We start from the raw sequence: 27,155 nt of genomic DNA on the forward strand, positions 1-27,155 counted from the left end.
GAGATGAAACAGATTGAAATCTTCTTTTAGGTCCTGTGTGGGTATGTGCTGATGGGGAGGGGGTGGTGCTAAGCTGTATCCTGTGAGCTCAGGGTATTGGGTGCTTGTTGAGTTGTTTTTGCCCTGAATGATAATTCTGCCTGTTGGAAAGACTAGGGGTTGTTGTGCAACATCTTGGCACTCATCTCTTCCCTCCTTTCCGTGCCATCTTCTCCCCTCCGTCACTCTCTGTCCTCAGTCCTCTTTTTCCTTACAGCTACCCTCCTTCAATCCTCTGCTCCGCTCGCTCCGAGACTGGAGAAGCGCCTTAACGACACAAAGAGACAGTATTCAACAAGGATGGGACGAGACACAGAGGGCTCATTAGCTCAGTGTGACGCCCATTACGTATTGATCTAGAGGCTGTGGAGGACAGCGAGGCCAGGTTTATGTTTGTATCAGTGCAGCGGAGAACGGGGGACAACAAGAGGGAAAAAGTTCTTTGCTATGTTGGCCTATAGGTGTTTGATCTGATTTCTCCTCAGTATACATGGTTGGTTGGCAGATAGCTGTGGAGTAGAGACAGAAAATTGGGCCGCTGATACTACAGCAGCCTGCTTGTGAAATCTCTCTAGGCTGATGTGCACGGACTATAAGCCCATTGATCTGTTGGGAGAATTAATTTGCTCTGGCACTAATGCAGGACGGGGCTAACTTCATGTTGTTAGCCAACGTCAGATCCAAGCTATGTTCAATTAAGCTGCGTAACAAAGGCAGAGTGCTGCACTTAAAACTGCCGTGCATAATCGGAACCATGGGACAGAGTTACATCTGAGTACTTTTTGTAATTCATGTGGTCTTTTTTAAGTAAGGATGTGCTCTGATCTGTTATTTATGCGTAATCGTCTCATTCTGACTTGAACCACAATTAAAAGGGCCCTTTGTTTTGTGAGGGAAATATTGCTGCGTATGGTGTAAGATTTTGATAATTATTACAGCATCCTGCTCATTTTGCCGCAGTGTTTGCTCCAGGGTAAGTCAAGGGTCTATTTGTGTTTATTTGTGCTGCGGGGGTTTTTCCCAGGCTCATTCCTCTGCAGGTGACGAGGGCACCTTCGGCTCAGATGTGCACGTTCGTGTCACCCCTCAGGGATAGGGTGTGTGTGTGTGTGTCGGGGTGTGTCTCCAGGTGAGTGTCTGGGAAGATGTGATTTTTCAATGACAAAGCACCGTAATAGCAGGCTAGGCTTTAGTCATAAAGCAATTGGGGATAATCCACTGGTTTACCAACAAAGCTCCCAGAACACCCACACTGTAAACGGCCTGGGTCAGGGCTTCATAGGGGGGAATAAAGAGAGAGGGAAGTAACAGAACAGAAGACAGAAAATAAAATAGAGTGGTTTTTTTAACACAGACAAAGAAGGTTTGTAATTATGAAACCATTCAGGAAATTTGTGGTGATAATCTCTAACTTGAACACGTGAAAAACCTCATAAAAAGAGTTGTTTGCAGTCTCAGTCAATGAATGCTCACTCGATAGGCTTGCTGAAACTTGCACAACTCCTCGTCCTCTTCTTCAAAACACACACTTTTCTCACACACGTTCAAGCGTATGCCCTGGTGAGCAGATGAAATGTGACAGATAAGTACATTTACCTGCAGGTGTTTGAGCAGGGTCTGTGCATCTTAAGGAACGACATCGGACAGATATTCATCTCCCTGCTGCTTTTAACACGCTGTCTCTGTCTCTGGATGCTTTCTCTCCAGCCACCCTGTTGATGCCATGCATGGCAATTCCTAATGACACAAATCTTGATTCAACACCTTGTCACTTTAATTTTCAAACTTATAAAAAGCCAAAGACGGCGTTAGCCCCTCTTTAACCCTCGCACTCCACATGCTCCTCTGGGATTTGGTCACGAAGTGCTGACTGTGCCAACATTTTGGGGAAAAGCTCACAGGTTTATTTTCTGACATATTTTCCAGCTGTGGGTGGGTCCTCTGAAGGTGATAACAAAGATATGTGAAGGCTGCCAAGAATAATAAAACATTTGCCTGAGCAAAATCCTCTAAGTTCAGCTGTAGTTCTGATTGATTCTGTTCTTGTCTCTATTCGATGTTGAATGCACCATCCTGGCAGAATTAGGCAGCAGACTTTTTGTACCTTTTTAGAATTAACAAAAAGAATTAGTTAAACCAATTACAGATTTTTCCCCCCATAGGGTTTCAAATACATTATTATGTGGCTAACTCGGACACAAGTAGCTCATTTTCACTTCACGGTACGACTGTGCTTGACTCAAATCAGTCTGCTGTTGGTACCAAGCAGCATGCTGAAGTGTTGAAACATAAAGATAATCTGGAGGTGCCAAAAAACTGCAGTTCCTCAAGTGTCAACAGTCTGGAGATTTCTCTTTGGCCCTATGTTAAAAAGCCCAGTTTGACAGTATGGTGCTCAAAAACAGTCTCTTATTTCATTATCTCTAAAAATGTATTTAGGGTGGATTTTTAGTTCGGCCAAAAGTTTTCTTTTTTAGTCATTTTTAGGGGTGTGACTGATTAGACTGACAGGTGGGCCCACCTGAACTCCACCTCTATACCTGTTTCTGGAGAAGCAGAAAGTTAGTTGGAGTCAGTGTTTGCATAATGGTGACTGCCATCATTTGGCTTCACAGCACCTCCTCAGAAACCAATGAGTGACATCACTGAGATTATGTCCATGTTTCATACAGTCTATGGTTGGTACCTATAACTTTTACTGACAATGTCTCCCACTGCATTATAGTAACACATCGATGCAGGCAATATTCTTAAATGCTGTCATAGCAATGTGAAACTACCTTCAACATAAAACACAATTTAAATCTTCACGTCTTTAATTAATCACTCCCATTTATTTCAACTCTAAAGGCTCTAAAAAACTGTATGATAGAGTGTTTTGTTTTTTAACTTGAGGCATCAGACCAATTTTGACTGGACTGCAAGAATATGCAGTAAACAGATCTGACGAGTTACAAAGTGACTTTCTACATTATAAATACTTTAAAAACCCTTGTCCTTGTTGCCTCCGCACAATTACATCCATAGTGAACCAATTCCATAATTTTGCTAAATAACAATGTTGCTGTAGAAAACACAGGTTGTAGTGCAGATGAAACCATAAAAAGAGGTTGTCATGTCTTTTCTTGAGGTTAACCGGGAGCAAAGCAGCCTTTCACTTAGAAGCTGTTACATAATAAACAACTGAATAAAAATCTCTGCGGCCCCTCTCTCTCTCTCTCTCTCTCTCTCTCTCTCTCTCTCTCTCTCTCTCCGGCCATCCCTCTAACTTTGTTGATTGTTGAGCTTGACTTTTTTTTTTCATTACTCAAATTTATGTCTCTACTCATAAAGGAATAAGAAAAAGTAGACCCTATACCTGTCAGCACTTCCCTTCCTCGTATTTCTACAATCCCCTTCTCTTCTTTGCGTTTCCTTGCCTGCCTTTTAAGTCACTTTTCAAAGCAATATGTGCCATTAGCCAACTGTCAATGTGAGGGTGCTTGGCACATGGATTAGACTTTGATGGCTTTCCCCCGACTGCAGAGGCTGAAGTGCGAAAGCGTCAAACTTTTTTTTTTTTTCCAATCCCACTCAGAGAAATTTTCGGCTTCTTCCCTGTCATTTAATTCCACTTTCAAATGAAGCATTACCCGGACACTCTGTCAGACTTTAATGCATCAGAGAGAGAGCAAATGTACTTGCTAAAGCCCACAAAGAAGCCCTTTTAAGCACCTTTCCATGACTGAAGCTCGTAAATGTAATTGCTGGTTTCACCTCCGGGCTTTTAAGAAAAGAGGACAGGAAGGAGTACAGATGGACGATTTTCAGTCTAATCACTATCCTTAAATTTCTAAAGAGACGCTGGCGAGAAACGGACCAGATCACTCTCTCTATGGTTGTATGTACTACGTGTGTTCCTGTGTGTGTTGGTTTGGTTCTTCTGTGTTTTGTGTGCATGATGCGGTTTCCAAGCACAATTTAATCTACTCTCATATTAAGCAATTTACTTTCATCTTCCTCAATCGAGATGGGTGACCTTGTTCCACTTACACTTAACCAAGAGATGTTTTTTTTAGCATCTGCTTCCTCTGCCGCTTGTGAAGTGGGATAAACACACAGACACATGCACGGACACACAAAGACATGTCTGCATGACAACCAACGCATGCTTTTTGTCTGGGAACAGTCGGTGCTGGTAATGAGTCTAAGTGTGGCCAGGCGGACGGAGCAGTGAATGAAACAGCTACAGAATCACTGGCTGTGTTTGATTTGCCTCCACTAATTCAAAGAGACCATCTGATAAATTGAGAGGATGGGATGTACATCAGAATAGTAAGAGGCGCCTCTTTGTTGTTCCTCATTCCCAACCAAATCACACCCCCAACCCCCGTTAGAACACCCAGAGGGGAGAATGTTTCCCTTGTGTGTGTGTGTGTGTGTGTGTGTGTGTGTGTGTGTGTGTGTGTGTGTGTGTGTGTGTGTGTGTGTGTGTGTGTGTGTGTGTGTGTGTGTGTGTGTGTGTGTGTGTGTGTGTGTGTGTGTGTGTGTGTGTGTGTGTGTTTTAGAGAGGGAGAAAGACAGAGCTGGGTTGCTAGGAGGTGTGAGTTTTCAGGAGGTCCTGCTGAAAGCAAATGAAGGAGCACTTGTGTCAACATTCTGACAGCAGCGATGAGCCACAAAGCCTCCTGGCCAAACAGCTAAAGGGCTGCATAACCCCGCTCCAAAAAAAGCAGGAGCGGTGCTCTCCGAGCCCTCCTTCACTTCTTTTTTATGTGCAGACCAGTAAGATGGAACCATTTTTCCTTTCAGTCTCAATATTTGACTTTGAAAAGTTTCCATGGTCGTTGCTTTTAGCCTTTTTCAGGATGTTAACACTGAAATGTAAAAAAAAAACAAAAAACGTTTACAATGGGGGAGAACTTGTTTGTGATGTGATGATGTTTTTGACATCTTTGCTGTATTTGATAGATTGCTGTGGAGAGGCGCACAGGAAATGTAGGGAAGGAGAAAAAAGTGGGGGTGACATGCAACAAAGGCTCCTGGTGGGCTTCAGACTGAGATGTTGCTGTTGATATGTGAGATGTGGTTTGCCTTTTTAGGCTGCAAAGCCACTGTGAAATCTGTGTTTGTGACACATGCGTCTGCATTTTACTTTCATGTTCTAACGCCAAATCTTTTTTTTTTTTTTTCCTGTAATCGTGTGAGCGATACATGACAATTTATGTCTTTCTGAAACATAACAGACAGGAAGTTTAATCTGTTCTGCTAATCGGAAACATATACTAGTGACTATCTTTCATCTAACCATCATTCCTTTTTCCCTTTGTTGCTGGCAGCTAATCTTACCACAGGCCCATCTGTGCGTAACACCATGCAATGGCTGTTTATGTTGCACGTCTCTTAAGCGTCTGCATGTGCTTGTGTGTGTGTGTGTGTGTGTTAGCCCTTCCACAGCTCATTGGTGGCTCAGATCTCATGCCGTGAGCAGTAGTTAGTCCAGATGTTTGGTGGCTACAGGAACATGCTACTTTGGAAACTTTCCCACAAGCTATCTGGTGTGGTTGACTCTTTGCTGGCCCCAAACTTCAAAACAACCCAGCTCTAAAAATAGTCTGAGGCTCTTAATCATTCTGCGGACTCTCGCTGTCTCTGATAGTCAAATCAGAGCTCAGCAAGGACACAAGCAGCATTTCCCCCAGACCAGTCATGATGCAGGGACAGAAAACATCTACGGGCTCTTAAGATGGTTACACAAAGGACCACGCATCTGAATTTTACAAAACATCCAACTTAAGACACATAAATAAGGGAACCCGAGATTAAAAACAACCCTCAAAGACGGCTCTGTCTGTGCCATAATGTTTTATTTCAACTATACATGCCGTGTTAAAAAAATCAACAAAAGATATCATGAAACAAAGACCATCATTATTATTTACACATTCACAGTACAATTTTACAACATATCTACACGCTCAAATACTCTGGAGGTCATATATACAGCTGGCCTTGCATCGCCATGTTGCACAGTATTAAAATCAAAAATTACATGACAAAATCTGGTTTATCTGCACACACACACCAAGCTCAGACTGAAATATAAAGGCTTCAATTTGGATTGCAACAGAAAGACCCAGTTCATATTGCAATGTACAAGGCAGTTGAGCAGTGTGTGTTGGCTGTATGTTTGTGATGTCAGTGTGCATGTATCGAGTAGAAAAAAGAGCCCAAACACTGGTTAGATGACAGGCAGAAAGTCTTTACATACAATCATCACTTGTAAACAAAATGTGGCTTTGGGCTTAACAGGCAACTGACACTCGGATAGGATTGCAGATGCAGATATAATGAACCCAATGCTAAGAGATGTGATCCCCCAAGCGTCCCTACTGACCAATGGAAACAATTCCTGTCACTACAGATTCTGCATGACCGCCGCCCATGCCAACAGGCGGCTTTCACATGAACACCGTGTTGATACATCGGCTGTGGGCAGGATGTGCTGCGTTGAGCTGACTGCTCCACAGTACAAGGTCTAACCACCCTACATCCCACTGTCAAGAAAATACATTCACAGCATGGCACCTCTATGTGCTGGATTGACACCCATTCTTTCAACACCGACAGTAAAGGAGAAAATTGATCCATACTCATAATGAAGATTTTTTTTTTTTGACTATCCTTCAGTAAAATTCAAAAGTGGAATGTTTTTCTGCTGTTTCCACATCACTCCAGTTTGGATTAGGTAGTGATTTTTCAACATATCCTGCTGATTTTGAATTATCTCATATAAAAAATGTGTATATAGTATATGACAATAACATACAGAGGACCAATTGACATTGCCAATATTATATAATGTACTAGTTTATTTTGTGAATAAGGCACACAATGCACAGATTCAGGTTCACTTGCCTAAAAATATTTATACTCCTTATTTATAGTATTTAATTATATACAGGATCTTGTCATTCCCAGCATGACTCGTTTGGACACATTGGTAATTGTTGTGTTGATTGTACACTGGCCACTCACGGGGGAAGCTGCACAGGGAACACAGGCTGCAGAAGACAGAGGTGTTATATCCACCATTTTGTTCTCGGGTCAGTATCATATACCTTTTAACAGGATTAATGCAGGGGGAATTTTCTCCTGTTCTTCTATTAGGGTTCACACAAGTTTAAACAGACGTGCCCTGAAATGTTGAGTTCCTTTAAATTGAGTTAAACCATTGGTGTTGCGTTTAGTTTCAAATGAAAAATTCTTTAAATAACACAGTAAACGTTATAAAGGCAAATAATATGTTCAAAATTCCTTTATAGGATGAGAGGAGAACTGAATATGTTTTTACTAATACCATTGCTACATAAAGAAAGAAGTCTCTTGAACCACCAGCCTATTTCCTACAAGGGGGCAGTGGAGGTTAGAGGAGGTTTCAGTCCTGGAGAGAAGCATTCCCCCCATGTTTCAATCTTGACAGTGTGTTTGGTTGCTGAAAATTGAACATCTTGGCCTCTGTAATGTATCACACACACAAACTCACACACACATCAAGGGCAATTGAGGTCTGGTAGAGAAGAAAACGTATCGAGGATACACCTTTTTCTGTAACCCTTAGCAGTAAATGTACTTAGTTAAATTTCCCAGTGAGATACAGAATCCCTGTCCCAGTATAAACCCAGGATGAACAACTTCACTTCAGCCTAACTTTATTATAAAATCACAACAGAGTGGCAAAAGGCTCGGTTTCGGATGGATTTAAACAAGAGCAAAGTAGAGATTATATAGTTAAAATGGGAAACAGTGACTTAGGTCTTAGACGGATCTTCAGGTGCATCCTCTGGCATGTGATACCATTCCTGGCAATCGAATATAAAGGCCTTATCTGTGTACTTCCTAAACACAAACCTGCGTGCCACACACGCATACGCACAGACGCACACACATTCATTTGCACTCTTTCTCTCTGTCCGCTTGCTGCTTCATACAGCTGTCCACAGTCATATGTTTCTAAAGCAACAAGCACACGTTAAAATTTTGAATTCCCTCTCCTCTGCCCCCAACCATCTCGCAAGTAAAGGCATGGCCTACCTCTCCTCTTTGTTCAGTTCACATTAGTGGGAAGACAGTGCTCAAGGGCAGTGACAAATGAGACCCATTCTTCAAGTATTTCACTGTTTTGACCCTCGTACAACACGCACACACGCTGGCGGGGCCCCGCGTCTGTGTCGCAAACCTCGTACCTAATATTGGAACAGGTGTCACCAAGCCCAGATACAACTTAGAACAGCGGATTAACTATTGTCCACTGTGTATATCCCATGGCTACCGAGACAATGGAGGGACATGGGGACGTAGGGAGCAAAAAAGCTCCAAGGAGTATCTTTGGCCACGTGTGATTTTCCCTTTTTAGAGTGAGTATATGTGCATTTCATTTAAAGGGGGAACAAACCTCAAGTCGATACACAAACACACACCAGGCCTACCCCGTCCAAAGCCCCCCCTCCAAGCACTCGGGGCTATACGCTCACTCAGATAAGTCCCATGTTCCTTTAATAACTGTACTTGTTGACCACTCGCATCTGTGGAGTTTGTGGTGAAAACCCATTGGGTTTAGGGGGCACATCTGGCTTTAGCGAAGGGGTCCTTTTAACCCCCGTGCGAGGGAGTGAGCAATGCCCGTTGTAGCTGCCCTGTCGGGGTACAGAAGATGGGTGGGCAGAGTGCATTCCTGCCCCCATTACCCCGCTGTGGGAGTCAAGTCTGGAGGGGGGCGTTGGAGGCATGTAACCCCCTCTGTTCATACTGTGTTGGCGAGACACAGACACCCCCATTGTTACCCCATTTGGTGAGGTGGATAAGGAGTGCCTATGAGAGGCACTCCGTTGGAGTTGGTACCCCCCTCTGTGCCTCTCCAGTGTTCCCCCCATGCTCAGGCTGCCCGTGGGCGTGGTGGGAGTGGAGGGCAGAGGCACATCAACCCTCTTGGTGGGACTGTGCCTGGGTAAGGAGGAGGAGGGGGAGTACAGGGAAGCCTCGCGACTGGGCACCTTAGGGGGCATTTCAGTCAGTTCCTCCATGGGTTCCAGTGTGAGGTGTTGCCTAGGGCGGGGCCCTGATCCGTCTTGAAGAATGGCCTTAGGGGTGGCCACAGAGTCATTGAGATGTTTTAAAAGGTCATTTAGGGTATTCCTGGCATCCACGGACCTCTTCTGCTCTTTCCTACTTCCCTTAGAATCTGGGGTCTTTAACTTCCTTTCTGAAGAACGTGGCAGTGTATCATCCCCATCCTCAAAGTCAGGGTGATCATGTGTGGCATTAGGCAGGACAACCGCACTGGGTATGTGGGAGTGTCCCAGGGCGAGGTGAGGGAGGTTGGAGTTGGAGTTAGGAGGAACGGGAGAAGGAAGGAACTGAGGACTCTTTGCTGAGTTGGACTCCTTGCGAGGACCACCGGCCTTCCCCTGAGCCCTCTCCCACTGGTTTTTGATGGGCTGCAGTCCTTTCTGCTGAAGCACAGGAGTCGACTCAGGTGTAGGCAGGGCAGCAAGCTCTGGGGGCTGACAACCATCCCGCAGGATCATGGTCTTGGTGTCCCCATTTGGTGAGTTCAGGTCTTTACTGTTGCTCAGCAGGTTGGTGTACAGCTTGGGAGAATCGATGTTGGTCTGGTACTCCTAAGAATGAGACAACAACATCAGTGAGGTTAGACAGGTGTCACATCTTCAACAATTACTGCCAACAAAAGACGTGTGCAACTGAGCCGTTGCGATGGCTGTACCTTTACAGGGCTGTCAAAGAGACCATTTAGCTTGACGAAGCTTCCGGTGGAGTCTGAACAGGATGGCGCTGACTCTGCATCCTTGTGGACATTTCTTGGCTTACGGAGAAATGAGTCTCGGTAGCAGAAAACAATAAGACCAGCCAGAAGTGCGCCCATGAGAAAAGCAGCAAACACACAGGTGATGAGGATGTTCATGTGGACCATCTGGTTGGTCTCACCTGCCTGGATATCCCACACACCTATAAAACATTAAAGCACTGTTTAAACCCCTGGTGAAAAGGGTCAAAATGCTCACTGAAGCATCCCCCTCCATCCAACAGCAGAAAATGTGCATGTTTGTGTGTGAAGACATTCATGCACACGTTTCTGCTTCTAACACATCTCCACATTGTTGTTTAGCACTTAACTACAAACATACTCTGACATTTTGTGATTTCTATTCCAGATGAAGAAGAAAAATGGTGAACATTGGCAGAAGCTGTTAGGTACCCACATCCATTTCACCATCTAAAAGAAGCAGTGAGCAGTTCTGTGTTAGTTCAGAAGGGAAGACTTCAAGTGTTGTCTTGGACCCCGTTCCAATAGAGGCTTTTTGTCATGCGTTGAAACAGTACCAGAAGGTTAGGAATGCATTCTTGTCTGAAATAGAGAGCCAAATCGAACTGTTGCACAAGAGATCAACCAACGGGAAGTTCTTTTCCGAGGAAAGAGAAGCAGTGCTTGCTTTCCCCGGTGTTCAGATGGCTAGAGTTCTACAGAGAGTTTGTTAGAAACCACAGACATTGAAGGAGTTAGTCATACACCATGCAGCCACAATAGTGTAGTGGCAGGGCAGGCCCAGTCAATGATCTACCAGCCAGGGTAAATTGTTACTAAACCTAGAGTTAATAAATCTCTAGTGGCAGCGACATAATCTAAATCTAAAGAAAAGCTTAAAAGAAACAATAAGAGAACAGAAAGTAAAAGTTTTAGTGATTGGAAAGCCGAATTAATAATTCAGAAGTAAGAAAGAAAGAAAGAACACAAGGAAATAATATGTTTAAGGAAATAAAACAATATTTAAATACAAATATTTTATGCATAGAAAAATAAATTATGTATCCAAATGAATATTCCAAAAAGAAAAACTTCATTAAAATGTGCTATATTATATTAATGGGAATCCTAAATAGCTGCCATTGTGTGCCATGTGTTTGCATATGTGAGCTTATATGTGTGGATTCCCATTTGTGAGGCTTAGTGAGACTTGTTGGCAGCTATCAGATTGGGTTCAATGCAGCATGCTGGCTGCCTCCCTGCGGGCCTTACCCTCTTGGCCCCCTGGGAAAGAGTCTAAAGAATGGGAGGTGGCTGGGTCATCCTGCAGCACAAAGCCTGAGCCGTAGAGCTCTGGACCAGGCTCAGAGCTGGGGCTCTGAGTGGGTATGAGTACTGGGGGAAGTATGGGCCCACTGGGGTGGACAGTGACTGGCGGTGATGAAAACTCCATGTCTGTGGTGACAAACAAATTATTAACAAACTGCAGACGTGGGTAAAGCATTCTGTTATCCCCCCGGTTAGTAGGCATTGGCAATGGGTAATTTTATGGGTTAGTGTTTAAAAAAATATGAATAAACCTCACCCAAGTTAACCTTTATCAAAATATAGTGTTTTCACATTCACAGACCAATCAATACACTTTTTGTTTTTAGTTGAAGAGAATTTGGAACAGGAAATAAAGAGGATACTGATGTTCAAGGAGGAGTTGGTACACAACAGTAAGGATGCCAAGAGATGGAGAGTGGGCATGCAGAGAGGAGGGAGGAATCCAAACATGAAGTGATGAGTGAGAAGGAGGAAGTGAATATGTGCCTCCAAAAAAAGCACCAATGTCGCCCGATGGTTCTGGTGTTTGGTGGCGATGGAAAATGAGGCGGGTGATTTGAGCATTCAGGAAGTGTTTGGTAGGAAAAGATGAACAGTGACAGTGGCGTAGAAGACAGGGCTGGAGATGCTGAACTCAAGGAAAGAAACCATTTGAGTAAAAGATCAAACTAACCAGAGGTAGGGTCGCCATATGATTTGTAATCTGGCGCTGATGTAGTGCCCAAAAACGCTAAAGGAATTCAAAAGGACAAGAAATCAGCATAAGGGAATTCAGGAAGGAAAAAAAATAAAGACTAAAATTCCCTAAGAGACACGAAGAGTGCAGTTTATTAGACTTAACAATAAAGATACAAAGCACTCGCTAGAAGTGTCCGTCTCTCTCTGGAGTCACAGAAGGCCCTCTGGTTCTGATCGATACTGAGGTTCAGCCTGGGTCATGTTTAGTTGGTGCAAATGAAGGGACTGACTTTTTTTAAAAAGTTGAATGAGTTAAGGTAGATTTTCTGGACATCAGATATCTTCAAACCTCTACCACTTGCACCAGCTAGACATGGCCCTGAATTGTACATGTCCATGTTTCATAAGTTACAGGTGGCCATGTACTGTATGCAGATGTGTGTGTTAATACTGAACATAGACTTATGTAGGGGCAAGTTACTGGAGTGGTTACTGGTGTGAGTGTGCAGGCTCATGGTGTGTGTGGAGATGAGTGTGTGTCTCATTAGCGTGTGTGTCCATGTATGTGTGTATCTGTGTGTGTGTGTGTGTGTGTGTGTACGCACTGCACGATAGACGACATGGCAATGGAGATGAGATACGTACCATGACAGTCTCCAAGGTGGGCGGTGTTTCCAGATTCAACATCCTGCTCATAACCAGTCCTGAAAAAAAGAAGAGACAGATAGAAAGATGAATCAAACAGCTGCAGGAAGTCTTATAATCGAATTTCTCGTCTGTTATATTTGAACTTTTTTTTTAATTTTTATTGGAGCTAAGGGCTTTAACTCACAAAACTCCAGGCAGAATCCTCTCACAGGCTCCATGAGGCCTCCAGCCACAGTAAGGGTCCCTTAATGCGATGCAAGACCTGGTGGCACACAAACACACCATCAAACCACCGGGTTTAATTGCTCTGGGAAGTGCTCTTTGAACACACGTGACTGACTGAACATTAACCACGACTCGTAAGCTGAAGCTGTTATCATTGCTTTTATGACATTTACTGAAAAACAAAACACTAAAGTCATAAACCTACGACCGACCGAAGCGCGTCTAAAACTGCCGACGTGCACATTTGTGCGTCACTTACTTGTGGCAGGCAGAATGCCTTTCACAGCGGCTCAGGGGAATACGGATGACACAGCTTGAAAAGGCGACATACAGGCTGTGTGCGTCTTTATCCACGTGGAGGGAGAGGACACGCTTGTCATCCTCACGGTTAGACAGGCACCTGGGAAAGGGAAGCGAGAAACATGATCAGACGTTTACCAGATAAGTCTGTCTACTGTTTCAGTCTCAGTAGATTTAATCACTTGTTAGGTGGAGTAGGCACATAAAGCTTTTTCCACGCAGTTTAACAAGATTTTAACCTCTGACACACTGCAGCGTTTGTATTCATATCCAAAAATAAACAGATATAAAAAATTTTTTTAAAAACTACACACATACTGTTCCGGCACAGAATGCAGACAGACAGGCACTGCCATCTGTGCCAGAAGGCTTCACTTTAAGAGTTGCTGACTCCTCGGCCAGAAAGCAGAACGGGAAGGGAAACAGAGGCAGACAGAGAGAGTGTGAAAAGTGTGCGTATCCCTACTTGGCCGTGTTGAAGACATCTATCTCCTCCAGAAGCAGGCTGTCATTCAGGGCCGCCGAGGAGGTCTTGGCCAAAACCTTGAGGACAACCCCTGACTCGGCCCCGATGAACACAACTGTGTGGTTCTTGTGAGGTCCCGCTTCATTGTCCACAGCCAGCGCCGTCAGTCTGTACCTTCACACACAGCAGAGGAGCATGTGTTACTCACAGCAGGGGTGCAAAATAGGAGAGGCCATTTTTGAATGCACAAATCACTCCGGCTGTTAAATGTATTAAAGTTCGCACTATTTTTTTTTCAAACATATTTGCATTTCATATCACCAGGATGACAGTTAGCCTACACTGGGCATAGTAAGATATTGATATACAGTATGTGACGCATTGTCTAATATGAATTAATTCTCAATATTCTTTTCAATACTTCCTGAAGTTTTCAGATTTAGACAGTTTGCGTCAAATTCAAATCCTCTTTTCAAAAAACCATTTTGTAGCTCCATTCAACTCATTTTTATTAGCCTTTTTATCCTTGAGAGCAACTTGTGATTAAACCACAATAACTTCTTGTGCGTTTCAGCTCATGTGTCGAATGATAGTAAGTCACTTATCAAAGGGCACAAGTTCAAAAACTAAGTCAGTGCATCTCTACTGCGCCTCTCTGTTTACCTGACGCGGGTCTTAGTGAACCACGGCTCATCCCCGATAGAAGGCACGGCTGTGTCCATGAGAGGGTGGGACTTGATGAACTGCAGAGTATCGTCCGGGAACTCAATGGAGCTCTTCAGGGACGCAGCTGGACCGTGACCTGCACAGCACCCGGGCCTAAGATGGAGGGTGCACATGAGGGAAAGGCAAAAGGTCAGAGGTCAGGACATACGATCACACGCAGGGGAGTCAGTCTAACACGTATTGAGATGGATGAAAAGTGTAACGAGAGGGTGGGGGGGGGGGGGGGGGGGGGGAGGAGCAGGTGCCTATTAGGATCACAAAAAAGGGCCTCAGCTGGAAACATAAAATATACATATGCATGGTTATCACCCATCAATGATTTACCGGCGTAATGAGGTCCTTTGTTGGACTTTGTGTTTTGGACAGAGGGCAGGCCTACAAATGTACGTGCTGACTGTAAACAGGTTAAATATGCAGCATGTCTAATTATCCCAAATTAATAATTCAATTATCAGCAGATGGTGAATGTGTGTGCTGGGTCAAAGCTAATAACTTGGTCTCTTACTAGTGGGAAAGATTTGATTTCATTGGGTTTAAGCTGGACAAAGAAGGGTTTGAAAAAGGGGACAAAATGACAGACGGTAAACACCTGCTGGCAGGCACCACATTCCTTCCCCCCCCCCCCCCCTCTCATCTTTGACTCTTTAAAAGGTTTTGAGTTTTGAAATATTGTGAGGGAGAAGAGAAGTTTGATCCTCACCGAGGTTTGGGCAGCTTTTCCTCAGGAAATGGGGTCCACACAGAGTCTGGAGTCTTCTGCTCTTTGAAGCGGCCCCAGAACACTTTCTCGATGTCAGCCATGGAGAAGGCACACACTGCTGAACCGGGGATACTGTGACGAAAACAAAATGAACGTCACGTCCTTGTAAATATCATACTGCTGTCCTCTTCATTTGTAGAACTCCTGAAAGCATCTTCTGCTCACCTGTTCATCTGCGTGGTGAACACACCCACCACGGAGGGGACGCCATTGATGTCGATGATGTCCGTGATTGACTGAAGCACGTCGAAGTAGAAGAAGGAGTCCCCCGGCACCGAGCAGTTCAGCCTCGCCTTCACAAAGGACGTCCAGTGCTTCTCCAGCACCCGCTGTGAGCCGCCGACGTCGTTCTTACAGATGCGGGCCACGCGAGAATACACAACCTGCGAGGATGACAAGAGGCGGGAGGAAGAGTGAGGCAGCTGAGCGAACGTCACTAAAAAAAAACACTTCAACATTATGAATTATGCATCTGTCCATCCGGTAGCAACGCAGCTTTAACGCACACTCATCTTGAACTGCGCGTGTGGAGATTTTTCAACCTTACCGGGTGAATCAGCGCCGACCCCTTCCGCAGCACCAGGAAACGTGTTTGATTGCACATATAAGCCAAGCTTTGAGTATAAATAAAGTGCGTGAAGCTGTTGGCTTCCACAGTTTTAATAATGTAACAGTGCAAACCTCCATCAGAGGCCAGGTGTCACCAGAGCATTAGCAGGGTTGAAATATTTATTAGCTTTGTGGCTGATGGGAGGATTCTGGCTTCACGTGGTTTCGGCCAGACCAGCTCAGGATGGTCAAATCTGACGTTGGCTTCAGACAGAGCGTCCTAATGCCCGCTCTGCATGTGTGCGTTTCACGGGAGGGGAGCGGAAAACAGAGCGTGCAATCTCTCGGAAGAGACAAATCCTCTCACTGTGTAATGGTTTTACATTAGTAGAAAATCCCCCTCAAACCCAGGCAGTCAAAATGTCTCATGTATTCTAATGCGATTCTGTCATTGCCTGAATGAGCCCCATTACCACTGGGACCTTTTGTGGCAGGAAAGCATGCACTGAGAAAGGTGTAAGCCCCTTTTTTTTTTTTTTTTGGTTAAAGTCAAGCATACTGTATCTGTGTGGAATACGTCGTGTTTTTTTTTTTTTTAAACGGCAGGTGCACTGTCTTACCTTGCCCAGATTGCTATGCTCCACAGCAATCTCTCGGTAGAAAAAGTACACGTAATTCCCGTACTCCGCTGCGTGCAGGAAATGAGGTTCTGAGGGAGAGACAGAGGCGGAGAGTTGAAATGTATTTCTGCACCGTCACCACCGCCGTGCACGTTGAATATTTCAGGGATTTGAACAAGGCTGTATATGACTGGGGGTGACCTAGATTGCCTGGGAGAGAGCAGGCCATATCCCCATGGATCTTGGCAAGGCAGGAGAGCTCTCTATCACTCCAAAAACAGCCCTGACAGCCTCGTACATACATACACCATGCAAAGGCACCATGGGCATTTAGCTAGCTGGCAGGTAGACAAGTGTATTTCCAGTGAGAAATAAAGATTGAGAGTTATGGAGGAGCATTCGCTTACCTTTCAGCCATTTGGAGTCGTATTTGATGGTTCTCAAGGCCGATCCATCACCCATACTGCGGTAGATGACAGAATCACTGGCCTGGAAGTCGGCTACAGTTGCAGAATACAGCTTCCCCTCTACAATACAAAACAAAAAAAAAGGAGTACAGTCACCAAAAACTGGGATACACAGCTCTCATATGCTTTGTTGTTTCTCTTCGTTTATAAGGCCTAATTGGCGGAGTTGTTATCGCTGCAGGCACAGTTTTACTCTGGCAAAGACACAGAGGTGATAATGAGAGCATAAGCAGGAACACATTAGAGCTTCTTCAGCAGGACTAACTGTGTGTGTGGGCGGGTGGGTGTGTGGTTGACCCCTTACCAGCGAAAAGGGCCACATTGGTTTGCTTGGAGTCAAACGGGCACCGTGCCAATCCATTGATCTCCTCCCCGTCAAACTCGAGGTTATCCAGCTGAAGGGGAACACAGCGATCACCCACACATTAGAGGAGTTTCGTCAGGGGACACAGTGGAAACAAACGCACAAAAACACCAGCTAGGACAGAGATCAGCCGAACGAGTCGAGGCAAATTTTATTTAAAAAAAGACGTTAAGGATAAAGGGTGCGCTGCCCAAACTACTAAGACGATACTCTTTGAGGCTTTTCACGTTTCAGCATGCACACCTCGAACTTGAATTCATGGCATGACAGTTTCTAGCACTGGATACTCACCCTGTAGTATCTGCACATTGGGTTGAAGCCATTAGTACCACAGATAAACACCAGATCATCGTTTCTGGGGACCAGCACTTTGATGAAGTTGTGGCACTCGTCCTGATAAGAGAGACACAATATGGATCAGTGTTTTGGAGAGGAAGCCAGATTCTCTGCTCACAGTTCAAGTCCAAGTGATTGCATGTACAGTGATACAAGTTACACGAGTAAAGGATTTTTTAATACATACTCTGTGTTTTCCCCTGACAGCACACATGTCTCTGTCGACTTGGCCCGATCGCCATGTAAGCTTCTGTAAGAGCCAAAAGGGAGCATTAGACACATGCACGGCAAAAATACATGCACACACGCACACACACACACACACACACACACACACACACACACACACACACACACACACACACACACACACACACACACACACACACACACACACACACACACACACACACACACACACACACCTCCCTTTTCCACTCTCTCGTTTCACAACCTGTCCAGTTTGTGATAAATGGCTCTGTGTTTTTTTTTTGTATGGAAGCCTTGTCGTGTTTGTGGAGAAGGAGAGCAGCTTGTGGCAAGAATCTTACCCGGTAAGGGATGATCTCATTCCTGTAGGATTCTCTCAGACTGACGAGGTACACCTGATCTCTGCGGACACACAACGAGGAAACACAAAGATCAGTGACATGGCACAATAAGGGATATACTAATATAGAGTGCGATGACAATCGGGGGGGGGGGGGGACTCGTGCACAAAATCAGCAACATATTTAAATTGCATTCCTGAATTTTCTTTTAATGTGCTATTTCTAGATGACTTTTTTTAAACTGTACCGTCATTAGAGGAACTCATTAACTATGAAGAGTGGTTACAGCCACTAGCAGAATGAAACTGGGGACTTTTTTTTTTTTAGTTCAAAGCAACATCAGAATGGAGGGAAACATTTACAAACCAATCTTGTGCTTTTAAAAACCTGAGTAGATTTCTGTCAAAACAAGTCATTTAATTCCAATTTCCATTTGCAGAACAGATTGGGTGTTGCAAGGAAAATACATTAGGGTTATGATTTTTATGCAACTTTCTTGAACATGACTATCTTCTCTGCTTAACCCTACTCGATTACCACACATAGTTTTCATAATTCAACTGAAAAGGCCGTGGACAATCTTAGCCACAGGGGTTTAATCAGCTCAGTGAACCATTTGCTTCCCTTTTAGTAAAAAAACACATCCATGAACTTGCACAAGGAGGATCCACCTGCCAGCAGTGATACATGTGGCGCTGATTACGGGGGCTCCAGAGGTGGGAGTTTTATCCTGGAGATGTCCAGGTGATTTCCTGCTACAGTATTAGTGCTGGCGGTCAGATGAATCCTACTACCCATAAATATCAAAAAGACATGTAAAGATGCCAAGAAACCCCTGACAGAGCATCAGGCCGCCGTGATAGACGCCTTTCAGGGATCAATACAGGCCATATACATCGGCTGCAGGCTGAGGAGCCACAGATCCAATAACACTAAGAGCTCCCCCCCCCCCCTTCCTCTTATGCCACTGTTTACCTGCCAAGGAGTGAGTGAGTGTATTGGTGTGGGGGATGTGTAAGCGAGAGAAAAAGACGGATAGAGACAGAGTGCATGTGTGTGTGTGTGTGTTGATTTTACCTGCCAGCGATGAACAGCGTGTCCTGTATCTTGGTCATGAGCTGAAAGTCGAGGCGATGCTGTGACTCGTTGCCAGAGGGCCGGCCTCTGAACACAGGGTACCTCCGTGAAACTGAAGAGACGGTGCACACGCACACATGCTATTAATGGCAAACTCACGGTAGAGGCGGAAGATGCTCTTGCACGGGAAAAACAGCACTCTCACTCTCCTACTGCTATGTTTAACTCTACTGTGCCTATTGGAAATGAATATGCTGTGTATATGCTTCCTATAAATCCCCCCTGCAATTAAGCTAATGGTACAGTACAAATACAGACTTTATATTACGTGTAATTGTATCTGTGTTTCTTTGTGTTTGCACGTTAGATAATGTCCGCTTATGTCAGCACATTTCTGTTCCTCCTGTGCATCACAGAGATGAAAATGAAATCCACTTAATGCTACAGCTGAGCGTACAGCAGATTGATTCTATTACTGTGGAAATGGCATGCTAGTGTCCGGACTGCTGACACGACTAGAACGAGGGGCCGCTGCTGTTTTTATTCCACACGCGTCTGGAGTGAGTTAAAAAGTGCACTTCAAAGATCGCCGTCTACTTCCTTTGCAGTGACGTCGCAGCACTATGATACACCCCACACGTCTCTGCTGAGTTCATCTGCATTCTCGTATACTCACAGTGTGCGTCAACGACATCCAGGGGTACGGTGTCCTCGGGGAAGCTGACTGCGAGGAGAGTGCGTGAGGCTGTCAGCAGCAGCAGCAGCAGCTCACTGAGCAGAAGCACAGCTCTCTGGCCCATGGCTGCTCACAGACGACACTTCCTGTTTCACACTAGTGGAGATGTTACCTGGAAACGCACACAGAGAGGAATACATTTGTGTCTTGTTATAACATGTTCTGTATTTAAAACCACTGCTGCAAACCAGAGTCTTGTATAAAGAAGCTCTTTAAGTAATTGTTCTTCCTCTCAATACCAACTCTGATATCCTCCCGACTTGAGAATTGGCTGATACCGAGGGACTGTCTGATACAAGTGTGTCAAAAACATGTAACAGGATTTCTTTGGGGAAAACAATGCTGACATTCTGATAGCTGTTTTTTTTAAAGAACTACACAGTTTTTTTTCACGTTAATTTGTCTTCTCAAATCAGTTTTTTTTTTTGGGGGGGGGGGGGGGGGGGCTAATTGGTAAGGATATTAAAATCATCTTGCATACATACAAAACCTGATCCCATATTCAAGGCTGTATTGACGGTCGCTACTTATCCTGGCACTGGTGTCACAATGACTCTACTACTGAACTAAATCCTAGCAATTAACACAGTCAAAAGTCAAAACTACCCACAACCGCCTGAAGTAGAACCGCGAGGCAAGCATAAAGCCCTCTCTGGCTTATCGATGACTGAGCTCTCAGTGGCAGTGCTTGCCGTTTCCCCTCCACCTCTCGCTGCATCTGCTATCCAAGCGAAGGTCAGCCAACTGACCGGCGGGGTGTCGCGGTGTGTGTTGGATGCAGCGGAAGTCCGCTCTGCTAGAAACGTGGCAGGCCTGCTGTCTCTGTACATCTGTGCTCTGATTGGTTGGTCTCTCTGGGTCAGGCTCAACACTCATCGGCACACTGCAACTTCATCACAATCACCGGCGTGGCTCCTGCTCTGACGTTAGCTGACTTCTAGTAGTAGCAGCGCCCTGGTACCTGTTACTGCTCTAAGTCTTTTCCTTCGGGCTGCTGTTTTGTCATTTCAGTGCACAGATTAACAATTATCTTTGTTTTATGAGGGTCTACTCGTGCACAAATGTTTTGACGTTGTGGTAGTCTTTTTTTGTGTGATGGTTTGCTCTTCGCCTGATTGTGAACATGACACGCAGGAAACTCCGGTGGTAATAATGTATTGTGGGCGTGGCAGAGTTTAGTGTGTATGTTGGTGCATGAAGGAGTTCTTTAGAGACAGACTGTGTCTGTGCATATTAATGATCGGTGTACATTCAAATATTTATAAGGCAAACAAATTATTCATGCAGGCAAAGCTTGAACGGATATAAACAATTTACCGGGAGACGTCACACAGGCAGAGGGATGGATTAGCTGGAAGCGCACTGGGATACACACACACACACACACACACACACACATGGCTGCACATACAGGATCCCTCTTTTCTGTAATGCAAAGAGTGACGCATGTGCACACACATACAAATACACACATGCAGTATTGACTCATTATTCAATTAGCCCCGAAGCACACCTGCTCCAGTGCTGTCTGTGTGCCCCGCCTGCCAAGCCATTAGTGCTGTGATTGATCCACACAGGAAGCTTGATGGATTAGCAGCAGGCCGAGCAGTCTATGGACTTTTAACATGTCACTTTGGCCGTGCGACGACTTTGTAACACACTGTAACTTTTTGTTGAAAGAACATTTTGAAACTTCATTTGCTGTTTGAAAATGTTTGCGGACTGCTTTGTAATGCTGAAAAGAATTCACAGCTCACAATGTCACCCAGCAGAAAATACCAAAGTATGACAGCAGAAATACATCATCAGCGTGACAGCCTTTTGTCACCGTGTGTGGATGATATAACATACAGACCGGTCGCACTGCTTTACAGCCTATATTCAAATTGTAAAGTGCTGAGCTTGTTTTCCAGACACTAAAGATCCCATTCTTGTCTGGAGGGTAAGTGAAAGATGATGTGTCACTAAAAAAGAACAGAAGTGAGGACGGAATCAAGGGTATTCAAGCGTGTTTTAGGGCCATCAATACTCTGCAATCATGGCCATTCAGTCCTCTGTGGGGTACGGAGGCTTTTGAAAGAGAAATGTCATTATGATTGACTGAGTAATGCGGACAAGATGACGCTCCATCTCAATTTATCCACCTAATAGTGAAATTACAGGGTTGATATATTGACACAATAATGTCACTTAATTGGGGCTTGTGGTTTGCTCTCTCTTATTTTAGATGCAAAAATCCACAGAGCTGGAGCTGTCACTCTATTCTAAGTAAAAATAAAAAATAAACTCCTAGCACAGATTTGTGCACAGGCTCTCAGATCTTTACGAACTTACAACTGTCAGCATTTAAATCTTGAAGGGGAAGAGATGGTAATGCTCTGCTCAGATAAACAGTCGGTGTTCCTTAAAAGCATGGCAGCTGTTTTCTTTTACTACCTGGTTGAGACGCTCTCTCACACTAAGAAAGGTGCTGTATTAAAAGCCGAGCAATAAATCGCAGAGTTTGTGGGAGAAGGCTGGGACAGAAATAGATACCAGACGCACAACAAAAGAAGAAAAAAATAAACAGAAGCTATGAAAGGTAAACAAACCACTCTGCACATTTCAATTCTTTAGTGTTATCGTACAGGCTGCAGACTGAGCGTCTAGTCCGGTCTTCTTGACTGTGTTCACAGGTAAATTATTTCCCTGCATGTCAGAAAGTCCTGCTCTGTATCTCCTTTTTCTCTTCACACACCACTTTTCTTCTCCCCCTGCCGTTCTCCTTCACTTAACAATTCAGGAGAAAAACACTCCATCCAGACTCAGAAGCCCCTGCTCTGATCTCCCATGATTCCTTGCATGGTAATAGCCACACTGCTCTGCGGAGGCGCAGGCTTTCCTCCGAAACTTTTTAATGTAAAACAGAAACAGAAGACATCCAGAGGTCAGTGATCTAAAATTACTTCTCAATCTCTGGTGAGCCCCAGCATGTTTTCTATTGACTATTCCTTTGCGCTCTCTGGTTCCTGCCCTCCAGTGTGTGTGTGTACATGCACATATAGGCCTCAACAAGCCTAGAGACGCTGGGCTTGTCACGCAACTCAGTGCCATTCAGCTTTGCCTCGCTCTACCTCTGTTATTACAGGCTTTTCAATGTCCTACAACCAAGCACTTTCCGTGCTGATGTTGTTGGCTCAGGCCCATGGTGTTAAACATGGGGAGGGGGGGAGGGGGTCTGCTGGATTTGCTTTTTCAACTGATGGTGTGTTTTAGGGGTCCGCAGCCCCAATTCTGGTGGTTACAGCTAAAGATTTAGTGTTCCAAGCGTATAATGACAGATTAACACATATTTTACTCGTAGCTGTGCTTTTACTGGCATGAATCTGCTGTAACGTCTCCTCTGCCGCCGCACTGAATGGATGTGTTGTTGCACCGTGGTCCTATTAGGAGGAACGGGGGCTAATAAAAGGGGATGGCAAACAACAGCGGTGCGTGAGGTTTCCTAAGTCGTGTGTGAATGTGAAGGGTGGATGTAATCCCAGCACAACAATGAATGCTGCTGGAGGCTGCTTGACTTGTCATTCTGCACCATTCTGAGCTGTACACATAACAGCACAGGAAATCGGATACAAAGGAGCTCGGTTTCAGACACTTCACCCCGTGCATTTTGTTTATGAATGTCTGCATGTGCAACTGTCTGTCCAAAACTGGAGTTCAGCTCAAAACAGCGCCTCTGAAAGTAATCAAGATGCAGCCACACAGGGAAGTGAGTCAGTCTGATGATTAGAGCAGCCACACAGGCCCAGAAATGATTACTACTCCTTTTCCCACTCCAGTAATAACCGCTACCCCTGGCCGTGTTCTGTTTACCTAAGGATCACTTCTGGGGAGGCCTGGCTGGACTTGTTGCTTCAAGAGATTTGGCAGAAGGAGAGCCCTGTGCCACCCTAAACCGTGTTTCCCTCCCTTTCGTGTCTACCTTGGCCGAGAGGAGGAGGAGGAGGAGGAGGAGGAGGAGGAGTGAAACAGGAGAAAGGCTGTTCTCAGCAGCAGTCCTGCTATAGAGGAGCACAATGGGGGCTGAGCTGCAGGTGTGACCGTGCAACAAAAGGGGCTTTGGGCAAGTCAACACAATAGAGCCCCACCCCCGTTTAGTGGACTTTAGTTAGCTAGAGCTGTTCAGGGGCTCCTAAAGGGGGTTCAAAGCAAACTGTACAAACATCTTGACTCCAAATGCTGCACACGGGGTTAAAACTTTTTACCACCTAACCAATTTAGCACTGAATAACCTGATTGCCAAGCAGCCGTTTAGGTATAACCATAAGGCTGTAGGGTTTAATGGTGGCTGTTCCGGGGTTACGGCCGGCTGTAGAGGAGGTTAACGGTGATCGTTCTGGTCGCTTAGTTGTGACCCCCGCGCCCAGTGAGGCGGGGTGAGACGCAGCAGCCAGCTGTGCTGTCAAAGAACACTCAACTGGTTCTGGTGTTTGACCCGGCCAGAGTGTGGTGCTCGGGCCAAGTTTGTAGTTTTTGTTGTGTCTGTACTTTTGAGTCTCTTTGACAGATATCTGGGCAGTGGAGATTTTCAGGGAGATGTGCACATCTCGTGTCATTTTCTTCTCTTCATTTGTGTGAGTGCACGAAACTGGTAAAAGAATAGCACCACCATAATTTGGACAAATTGAAATTAAATGAGTTTCCTTTCTAGAATTAATTTGGCACACTAGACCTACCATGGAAGCTCAAAATAAGTCTCTTGATTGCTTATTTTCTGCATCTCTCTTTTCCCATTTACTTAATTTAACTTCAACGAGGCACAGAGGAACAGTCCTTTAACCTTCTGCACTTACACGCCCCTTTTCGTAGCAAATGAACCATACTGATCCTCTCGCTGTCTTTATTCTTCTTCTCTTCAATTCTCTGGTCATTTTTTTCCAAGTTCTGCTTTTGGTGTCTTCCGCTCCTGTTTTTCTGCGCACACAATCCATGAAGCAGCTCGGGCTCTGACGCTTGCATTGTGCGGAGCGGGGCGTAAAGGCATTCAAGTTTTTACCCGTGCGAAATCTTTTTCAGAGCCTTTTAGCCCACATGTGGGACTCGTACAAAAGACAACAAAGACGCGGGTGGGGGGGGGGGGACAGCGGTGGAGTGACAACAGTGATGGGACGGTCGTTTGAACGGCCTCCACAGCAACCCAACGCATGCACGCGGGGCTATGTGCTCTCGTGCCTCCAAAAACGGGGTTACGAGCGCGTCAGCAGAGTGAGCCCAACACAATGACAATAAGGATACAGTAAATAGATTTTTTTTTTTTTTTTAAACCATTAAAGTCTTGGCTCGCCTTTAATTGTTTAATACTGTGTTCGCTAGCAGGGTCCATCCAATCATGTGCACGTTAGCTTTGCCTCAAGTGGATTTTTGCGAGTGGAAATGTCAGAGAATGTGAAGCTTCGTACAATTCAACACAACTTTGAACTTTGTCGGAAAAATAAATATTGATTATGTAGACTAAACGAAGTCCCTTTTTTTTTTTAAACAAAGGGTCTGTCGGAGACCCAAACTGGCGTTGCTTTGGTTTCATTGTCATAGTGGATATCTACATTTGTGCACACATTTCTTACAGTAGGTGTTTTTCTACCTGATTCCTTGCATAAATTCTGTTAATAAAGTAGCTCCCTTGACACTAGACTATAGGATACATTGGTGGTATGCCAAACAAACCCAATTTCAAAAATCTCAACAATACTGCGCAAATTGTATCCGTTAATTTACCTTTATCAATAATTTAAAAAAAATCACAATGGACACCTACCTTAAGTATCCAAATTCACTCATGAATGGATCAATCCGACTGTTTGTCATATTCCTTTGGTAATCCATTTAAGAGAAAACACCCAGCATGTAATATTCCTGTTATTTAAAGCTCCATTCGGACCCCACTTCTCTCCTTCTCATCCAGTTGCGCACAGATTTCGGCTCGTCTCATTCGAGCATTTATCCTGCCTGCTCTGTGTCCGTCCCCGGGTCCCTGCGCTCCGATGACTGATCTTCAAAGCTGTGCCACGACCACACAGCCCCCTCCCTCATACGGCGACACACCAGCCCCTTCCACTACTATTAACTTTGCAAACCAGAGGGAAAAGGCATAAACATTAACGACGCGCGATTCGTACTACGTTCATGTTAAATCATTGATTTAACATAATAGAGGGCGTGTGGAGGGACGAGGAGCATGATATGGCACATATCCACCTGAATACAAAATAACTACACGAAAAAAGCCTCCTGTGCGTTTCGTTTTAGTTCCATAAACTCATCGCAATCTCAACTCTTGTTTTGATACGCTATACCCGATCTGTGGTTGAACTATTGGACCTGATATAGCAGATATTTCCCACAGTTTAATTTGGAGTGTAAAGTGTCTGACAAAGAAAGAAGTGAGTAAACAGTTTACGTTAGGTTTGGCTCCTCCTGTGTGTTACACCAATTTCTGAGCGTTGGATAGACGCTTTGGAGCAGAACGGTCAGATAAATGCTGCCCGCGCTAAATGCAATGAATGAACAGTAAAACGGATTGAAGCATGAGTAAAAATAGTCCGGACCTGAACTATTTTTGTCCTGCAACCAGCAGTTTTGCAGAGCGGCATAGCTCCGTGGTCAAAAGAAATATTTAGCATCCCACCAAAGACTTCTCTTCCCTTTCTAGTTTCCCCCCTCGACTTTCACTGCGTAATGCGCAACAAAGTAAATCCACGTATCGGCAGGAAACTCACCTCATCTGAATTCCTTATTTTGTATCCTTTCGTGTTGCTGTAATCCCAATAAAGAATATGGTGCGCGTCGTAGTAGTGAATCAACTTCTCCTGGCTGAGAGAAAAACAAACTAATGCACGGCAAATGGTGTAATTCGACCCGTGCTAAGTCAATCCATCCACTGAGAGAGACCCGCAGCCTACCAATAAGCAGCGCTCTCTCTCCAGTCCCTCCCCCCACCATCCATCTCTCCTCGGTTTGGTTTGGGCTCCGGCTCTGCTCTGCTCTGGCTTCCTTCCTTTCTTTCCAAGAGCTCAGAGAAAAAAAAGCGACCCCCTCCCTTCTAGTTCTCCTCCTGTGTGACCCCGTATTGCCCCCCCCCCTCCTTCTGTTATACCCCCATCCCCCAACTCCAAGTCAGCAGAGTGCCTAGTTAAAGTCATTTCAGCTGAGTTGTGACTGCTTTGTAAAACACAGCTTTAGAAATGTCTGGATTTAAGAGGGTGCAGGAAAAACACAAACCTTCTTCCTTAGTGAAACGTGCAATAGACAAATGACAGGTCCAGCGAAGATGATCCAGACTATGACAAATTGAAGAGAAAAAGTTTTGCAATTTGACACAGAGAACAGCAAAACCATGTGCATTGCAACTTCTAAAGCAAAATGCATGATTTGAAATTACTACCAACACACAATAAATCTCTACAGAGCTAGATTAAACGTTTTCTTTTCTGTAACGTGAGGAGA

General features: G+C 44.8%; 1 protein-coding gene across 5 annotated transcripts; it reads right to left on the reverse strand.

Moving 5' to 3' along the window:
* Nucleotides 1-5,868: 5,868 nt before the first annotated feature.
* Nucleotides 5,869-26,627, reverse strand: sema6dl (sema domain, transmembrane domain (TM), and cytoplasmic domain, (semaphorin) 6D, like). Of its 5 annotated transcripts, none has more exons than XM_061034175.1 (20): nucleotides 26,429-26,627; nucleotides 19,614-19,785; nucleotides 18,938-19,049; nucleotides 17,861-17,921; nucleotides 17,497-17,559; nucleotides 17,265-17,366; nucleotides 16,914-17,004; nucleotides 16,550-16,669; nucleotides 16,143-16,231; nucleotides 15,139-15,356; nucleotides 14,914-15,045; nucleotides 14,151-14,306; nucleotides 13,488-13,661; nucleotides 12,981-13,121; nucleotides 12,681-12,758; nucleotides 12,494-12,552; nucleotides 11,844-11,900; nucleotides 11,114-11,296; nucleotides 9,803-10,044; nucleotides 5,869-9,698 (listed from the first exon to the last, which is right to left on the reverse strand). In XM_061034175.1, the coding sequence occupies exons 2-20, from the start codon at nucleotides 19,735-19,737 to the stop codon at nucleotides 8,574-8,576; spliced, it is 3,327 nt and encodes a 1,108-aa protein (XP_060890158.1). In that variant the 5' UTR covers nucleotides 19,738-19,785; nucleotides 26,429-26,627; the 3' UTR covers nucleotides 5,869-8,573. The 5 variants fall into 5 exon arrangements, with proteins under 5 accessions (XP_060890158.1, XP_060890168.1, XP_060890177.1 ...); XM_061034185.1 differs by lacking the exon at nucleotides 26,429-26,627 and adding an exon at nucleotides 25,468-25,918; XM_061034194.1 differs by lacking the exon at nucleotides 11,844-11,900 and having other exon boundaries at nucleotides 26,429-26,626.
* Between the last annotated feature and the right edge of the window lie 528 nt (nucleotides 26,628-27,155).

This window comes from Labrus mixtus, chromosome 1 (assembly GCF_963584025.1).
Source record: "Labrus mixtus chromosome 1, fLabMix1.1, whole genome shotgun sequence".
Classification (NCBI taxonomy): domain Eukaryota; kingdom Metazoa; phylum Chordata; class Actinopteri; order Labriformes; family Labridae; genus Labrus; species Labrus mixtus.

What these genes read in the sequence shown, in the direction of transcription:
- sema6dl (XM_061034175.1), bottom strand. Translation starts at nt 19,737, where the DNA reads ATGGGCCAGAGAGCTGTGCTTCTGCTCAGTGAGCTGCTGCTGCTGCTG. An exon ending in ACGCTGTTCATCGCTGGCAG is followed by an intron (nt 17,922 to 18,937) that starts GTAAAATCAACA and finishes GTGTGTCCGCAG; the next exon opens with AGATCAGGTGTACCTCGTCA. An exon ending in TTCACCACGCAGATGAACAG is followed by an intron (nt 15,046 to 15,138) that starts GTGAGCAGAAGA and finishes TTTTCGTCACAG; the next exon opens with TATCCCCGGTTCAGCAGTGT.